The sequence below is a fragment of the Suricata suricatta genome, chromosome 17 (genome assembly GCF_006229205.1).
Source record: "Suricata suricatta isolate VVHF042 chromosome 17, meerkat_22Aug2017_6uvM2_HiC, whole genome shotgun sequence".
Lineage (NCBI taxonomy): Eukaryota > Metazoa > Chordata > Mammalia > Carnivora > Herpestidae > Suricata > Suricata suricatta.
The window spans coordinates 56,708,910-56,715,894 of record NC_043716.1 but is presented as its reverse complement, the minus strand read 5'-3'; the positions used below and the strand labels follow the sequence as shown (position 1 = coordinate 56,715,894).

At 66.5% G+C, this 6,985-nt stretch overlaps 1 protein-coding gene across 1 annotated transcript in view; it reads left to right on the top strand.

The window, feature by feature from the left end:
• RPTOR (regulatory associated protein of MTOR complex 1) overlaps nucleotides 1–6,985 on the top strand; it is a 71,914-nt gene that overhangs the window by 52,694 nt on the left and 12,235 nt on the right. The window contains exons 15-17 of the mRNA XM_029927118.1: nucleotides 2,082–2,196; nucleotides 3,471–3,595; nucleotides 5,221–5,325. Of these exons, the coding sequence (XP_029782978.1) occupies nucleotides 2,082–2,196; nucleotides 3,471–3,595; nucleotides 5,221–5,325 (345 nt within the window). The remainder of the gene's footprint in view (nucleotides 1–2,081; nucleotides 2,197–3,470; nucleotides 3,596–5,220; nucleotides 5,326–6,985) is intronic.

The window sequence follows — 6,985 nt, the reverse complement described above, 5'->3', positions numbered from 1 at the left end:
GCACCCCGTGTCCCTGAGCACACGTGTCCCTGACCGCACCCCGTGTCCCTGACCGCACCCCGTGTCCCTGAGCACACATGTCTCTGAGCACACCCCGTGTCCCTGAGCACACGTGTCCCTGACCACACCCCGTGTCCCTGACCACACGTGTCCCTGACCACACCCCATGTCCGTGACCGCACCCCGTGTCCCTGGGTGCACCCCGTGTCCCTGACCGCACCCCGTGTCCCTGGGCGCACTCCGTGTCCCTGAGCACACATGTCCCTGACTGCACCCCGTGTCCCTGGGCACACCCCATGGCCCTGACCGCACCCCGTGTCCCGACCGCACACAGCTGCTCCAGGAGCCTCTGCGGCCACCTCGGTATCCGGAGGTCCCCCGTGAGCTACCTCGGGGCCGCGTTTCCTTAGTGCGGAGCCGCGGCAGCTGGACGCACAGCACCCCGAGTTTCCGCCCCCGCGTCTGCTGCCCCGCGGTCCCTGCACGGGCATGTGCCGCCGGCCCGCGCCCCACGCTTTCTCCTGAGGAGAGAAGGGCCATCGAGCGTCGCGGCACTCTGGGGATTACAGCGTCAGAGGCTGTTTTCTGCAGGGTCTGCGGTTCTTCAGGAAAGCAGGCACCCGGTACCCCAAGTCCGCTGCCCGTGGTCAGGCGTGGGAAGGCAGACTGGCCCCACGGGGAAGCCACGCTCGGAGCTGAGGGCTTTCTAGACGGACACGGAAGCCCGTCAGCCGAGTCAGGGGTGCCCTCCCCCAGTCTGTGTGGGACGGGAGGCCTCCTTGTTAGAAGCACGCTACGTGGAGCTCCTGGACGCAGCCGCTAGGCCACGGGGGCCACCGCTCACTCGCATGCCCACACAGAGGCTGCCGGCCATGCAAAGTGCCCCTTCTGGGAGCCGCTGCCCCCACGATAGAGGGGTGCCTGCAGCTAAGCAAGGCGGTCCCCCCTCTACCCCAGCCAGCCTCCCCGTGACCTCAGCCGACAGGACCGTGCGGTCACACATGCACGGCACACCCCGACTCGGGAATCGGTGTTCCCGGTGTCCCCCGGCTGCCCGTGGTCGGTGCCCCTGCAGGTAACCCTAACACCCAGACAGAGCTGCGGGGCCTCTTTGCGTGGTTCCTTCGCCCCTGTCCTCATCACTGGGCAGTGTTTAGTGTCTGTGCTGTAATGGGTGGGGGCTGAGGCCAGCGCCCCCCCCCCCCAGGGGTTTCCCAGGGGCCAGGCCGGTGCCCAAAGACGCTGCCGGGACCCTGTGCCCCTGGCTGCCCTGGATTGGCCTCCTATTAGTCCCCAAAACCCCCTCCAAGCCTGTCTTGACCTCTTGGCCTTTTCACCTTATTTTATAGTTTTCCTAAGACTCCTTCAAAGCCCCTTCTTTTTCATTTTTTTTTAATGTTTTATTTATTTTTGAGAGAGAGAGACAGAGCGTGAGCAGGGCAGAGGCAGAGAGAGAGGGAGACACAGAATCGGAAGCAGCTCCAGGCTCTGAGCTGTCAGCACAGAGCTTGATGCAGGGCTCGAACCCACGAACTGTGAGATCATGACCTGAGCCAAAGCCAGACGCTCAACCGACTGAGCCCCCAGGCTCCCCCAGAGCTCGAACCCACGAACTGTGAGATCATGACCTGAGCCAAAGCCGGACGCTCAACCGACTGAGCCCCCAGGCGCCCCCAGAGCCCCTTCTTGACCGTGTCTTTCCTGGATCTGGTTGTGGGGGCCCAGTGCACACACCCTCACTCACCCCCCGTAGTCTGTGGTGGTCTGTCCCTCTTCCGGGTCCTTCTGTACGGACCACCTTCCTGAGAGGTCACCAGGACGGGGACCTGGCCGCCTGATGCTCCGTCCTGGAGCCGAGTTACCAACGGCGGCCTCCTGCCTGCTTCATATGCCGCCCGCTCGCGTCTGAGCACGGCGCGGCGTCTTGCACTGACGGGGAGCTTGCCGCGTGTCCACCTCGTGCTGGGGGGCCCTGCGGTCAGGGAGCCAGGCCCTCGTCCGACCCCCGTTTGCCCCGTGTGCCCCTTGCGGCTCCCCAAGCCCTCCGGGCTCCGCCCACCGCTGTGCGTCTCTCTGGGCAGGTATCACAAGGCTGGACGACCAGATATTTCTGAACAGGAACCCCGGCGTCCCCTCCGTGGTCAAGTTCCACCCCTTCACCCCGTGTGTGGCCGTGGCCGATAAGGACAGCATCTGGTACGCGGGGCGCCGGCGGCTCTCGTGTCCGAGCCGGCAACAGCCAGCCCCCGGCGACGGGCGCCGGGTCCCCAGCGGGGAGGCCGAGAGCACTCCGGCCCTACAGTGGGCGGGCTCAGGAACGTGGGGCAGGGGTGCGGGGTGGCGGCGGGGGCTTCTGGAGCACGACGGGGACCCACTGCACGGGGTTCACTCCCAGTGCCGCCTGTGGAGAAGCCACAGCAGGACGCCGGGTTGGATTTATGGTGAGCGCTGCCTTGTGGCACCGAGGACGTGCCCACCTGGTCGGGGAGGCCGGGGGTGTTGACCCCTCTGTTGCCCCCTCTCTTTATTGTGGTAAAACACACAGAACCCAGTTAGCGTCCTAACCCTGTTGAAGTGCCCAGTTCAGGGCCACCAGCACATTCACGCCGTGCGGCCACTGCCCCGTCCGCCTCCAGAACTCTTCTCGTCTTGAAAACGGAAGCTCAGTCCCCACTAGACCCCAGCTCTCCCTCCCGCCCCGCTGGCCCCCGGCCTTCTGGGTCTGACCCGCCACCAAGCGCTGTGCCCTGGGGGCCTGTCCACGCTGTGGCAGGCGTCAGTGTCCCTCCCTGTCCAGCCCAGGCGACAGCCCAGTGTGTGGCTGAGCAGCGCTTTGTCATCCATCCAGCAAGGGACACTCGGGCATCTCCCCTGTGTCGGGGGTTTGTTCAGTATATTCATATGGGAGGTTTTATTTTTTATTCCTTAAAAGTTGTTCACTTTCAGCACAGCTTAGAGGAAGACAAAACAAAGTAGAATACAGTCCACCTGGACGGTGCGTTGGGTTTGATTTTGTTACCGAAGGAAGCGACAGTTATTCCCTGAGATTCTAATTCCCTCCGAGCCTCCCGTGTGTCTGTTTCTGCCAGTCCCCGGGAAGTAGAGACGGGAGGTTTGCTAAGACTCCGCGGGCCTCGGGCTCCTGACCGTTCAGGCTGCATCGTCCACGCGCCCGGTGTCTTCCGGGCACACGGCTGCGTCCTCCGGCGATTGTGTCCGTTCCGTTATCACGACCCGTCCCCCGTCGGCGGCTGTGGGCAGGGTGTGCGGACCTCTCCGGGCACGGCCAGCCGAGGGACCCCTGGGCCCGCGGCGCCCCCTCCCCGTGCTGACCCCTGGCAGCTGCGCACTCAGGCTGCTTGTCCACACCCGCCGGCGCTTGCGGCCGCCCCGGCAGGTGGGGGGTGATCACCCTGCGCGTGTTGTGTGCGTTTCCCTGACGACTAACCGCCCTCCCTCCTTCCCTGAAGTTTCTGGGACTGGGAGAAAGGGGAGAAGCTGGACTACTTCCACAACGGGAACCCTCGGTACACGCGGGTCACCGCCATGGAGTACCTGAACGGCCAGGACTGCTCGCTGCTGCTCACGGCCACGGGTGAGTCAGACCCGGCGTGGACACCCCGGCTCAGAGCCACGCGCCGCCCTTTCTGACCCGATGGTTCTGCTGGTGAGGGGCCCCCGCTCACGGGGACGGCCACGTTTCCCAGGGAACAGGCTTCGCCCACAAACAACAGTGCCGGGCACGTCCTGGGACCGTCCCCTCCGCCAGGCCCTGCCCTACCAGGAAAGGCTCTGTGGCCTCAGAGGCGAGAAGGGGGGTGGGGGGGGGGGCCTCACGGGCGACGGGGGGGCAGGCCCGCCTCAGTTTCCCCGGGGCTTCCAGCCGTCCCGGCAGCGGTGCCGCAGCCCGTGCTCCTCCTCTCCAGGCCGCATCCCTGCCTCCTGGCGGCCGCTGCTAGTGCGGGCCTAGCGCGCGCTTTGGGGCTGAAGTGGTGTCACGTCCCTCTGGAAAGGCCTCCCAGGACGCCACCCTGGGCAGCAGCCGTGAACTAACTGTGAACTGCTGTAGCCGTTTAGACAGGACTCTGCCCCCGTCTGCCTCCGGGTGACAGACCAGGATGGACGGGACAGGCCGGGGGGGGGGGACGGGGGGAGAGAGACACGCAGGCTTACTTCCATGTTACCCCAGTCCTCGCCTGGGCCTGTCCCCACCCTGCCCTGTCCTCTCCTGGGCCTGTCCCTTCCCTGTCCTCTCCTGGGTCTACTCTTGTCACATCCCTCCCTGCTCTGCGCCTGGGCCTGGCCTGGCCTGGGCATGTCCCACTTCTGGGCCGGCCCGCCTTGAGTCTGAGCTCCTGAGCCATCGCCGTAGTTGGGCTGACTGCACTGAGGCCCCCCTTCCCTTCGGAGGGTTCCTGGCCCCACTGTGGACGGTGTGCCCACGGGGAAGGGTCCTGCTGGTGGCCTCTCCCAGCAGTGCCACCTCAGAACCAAAGTGGAGCCGCCATCCAGAGCCGTTCCCTCGGCCACAGGCCTCAGGGCAGAGGAGTGGACAAGTGCCAGGCAGGGTGCAGGAAGCCGTGGGACGGGGCAGGCTGGGCACCTCTCAGCACCACAGGGGGGGCAGTGATTCCCAGCACGGCGGGCATCGGGAGGGCCCCAGGGGTGAGGGATCCCGGCAGAGAAGCAGCACAAGGACCCGGGTCCCAGAGCAGGGCAGGGTCACTGTCGGGGAGACTGGAGCCAGGACGAGCTGACGGGTAGGTGCGGGCAGGGATGGGTCAGCGAGCATCGCGCGTGGTCATCCTCCAGGCGGGAGTCACCTCTGAGGCCGCGTGAGTCTGGGGAGCAGAGTCCACGTGGGGTGTAGCGACACGGGGGGCCACACCCTCACACCCCCAGGGCTCACGGGACAGTGCCAGGCCTGCGGCAGGGAGCCCGTGGGGTCACAAGTGGAAGGTCTGGCTTCTTAGTGCGAGTGAGTCACTGCAAGGAAGGGGGCCACTGGGGTCAGAGGTCGCGGGCAGCGGCGGCTCCCCCTGCGCCCAGGCAGCAGTCTGAGGACGGCGAGGTGGGAGTGGGCATTCTGGGAACCGGCCCCGCTGCGCCTGCGTGAGGCCACCTCGCGGGGACCCGCACGCGCTGCTGTCACCCAGTGGCTCCCTCCTGCATGTCAGCAGCCGGGCCTGGGTTTCCACCTCCCTCCCTTCTCTCCCCAAGATGACGGCGCCATCAGAGTCTGGAAGAACTTTGCGGATCTGGAGAAGAACCCAGAGATGGTGACTGCATGGCAGGGCCTCTCGGATATGCTGCCGACCACCAGAGGTGGGTGCCCCTGGAGCCACGCCGCCCCGCACTGCCCGCCGCGCTCTGCTCTCTGCCCGGACGAGTGTGCCCTGGCACGCGGGCACATCTGTCTGGGCGGCGGAGGCCGCGGGCGCTCCCCCGGGGTGGGGGTGGGGGGAGGCATGGCTGCTGCTGCTCGCCGGTCCCAAGCGGGCTCGCCGTGCTGCCATCGCCTGGACGGTCCGGTGGGGTCACGGTCTCGCCGTTAAACTGACCATGAAAACAGCTGAGTCCTCCTGCGCTGGGCTCCGGGCCTGGCCGCGAGCGTGTCCACTTCCCACATGGCCTCTCCTGCATCCTGTTGTCGTGCGGCTGTCATCTGTGCGGCTCCCTCTCTCCCCTCCCTCTGAGCGCCTGTCCTGGGGAGGAGCCACCGGGGAGGTGACGCCGTGTGTGAGGGGCCGCCCAGCGCCAGCTCCAGGGCAGACGTCTTCTTGTCACTGTGTTTTGTAATTATTTTAAGAATAAAACAGTCATCCGTGTCTACACCCCCCCAAGGCCCCCACACGCCCACTTGTGCGTCGCCCGGGCTCCTTGGGGCCAGGCCGCGTGCTGGTGTGGATGACAAAGCCACAGCCATCATCCTTTCCGTCTCCGTCTGTTTTCCCAGCTTGTCTGCCCCTCAGACCCCCCCCCAGCCCCCTGGCAGCTCTGCATGGGGGGGGACATGGGACCATGACTCCCACCCCGACCAGGCACTTCTGCTCTCAGCCCACACTACAGGGCACACCCGTGTTGGTGACACTGAAAACAAGCTTTTCGGTCCTTCCCTTCCTGCTGCCGTCCAGCAGGTGACATCCTCAGGCCCCAGCCACCCTGGGGTCCAGAGGTCTCCCCAGGAAGGCAGAGTTGGGGAGGAGCCAGGAACACGGGCAAGGGTCTCACCTCCTGGTCTTTGTCAGCCTGCGGGGGAGGGTCCTGCGCTCTTACTCTGACTCTTCTGCTGCTGAGCCAGCGTTTGGTCCCATCCTCTGCCTTGCAGCCAGGCAGCCATGGCGTTAGCAAAAAAGGTTAGTTCCTAGTTCTTTCCGGGAGCCTGGAGGACCAGCTGCCCTACAGGTCAAGACCGCACGGGCTCAGGTGCTGCGGGGCCCGGACACGGCCCCACCTTGTGGCCGCACAGCCGCCTCGATTGCAACTCCCATCTCGGGATCTAAGCTCCGTGGCCGAGGGGCGGGTCTGGTGGAACCGCAGCCCCCGTGCCGACCTGTGGTCGGCTTCCGCCCCTCAGTTCCTGCCTTGTTTCTCCCTGCCTGGCCCAGAAGCAGTCCTGGCTTCCGACGCGCCAGCCACAGCGGCCTGCGCTCTGACCCCAGGGGGACGGGGAGCGGGGACACCCAGAGCCACTCACCCCCGTGGCTGGTGCTCTTCTGCGTCTGGGGCAGCATCAGGCAGTGCCCTTCAGGGTTCCGGCAGGGGCCCGGGCCATCCAGGCAGGGGTCCAGGCTGTCCAGGCCGGGGCCCGCGGGGGGCGTCCAGGCAGGGGTCCAGGCTGTCCAGGCAGGGGCCCGCGGGGGGCGTCCAGGCAGGGGTCCAGGCTGTCCAGGCAGGGGCCCGCGGGGGGCGTCCAGGCTGGGGTCCAGGCTGTCCAGGCAGGGGCCCGCGGGGGGCGTCCAGGCTGGGGTCCAGGCTGTCCAGG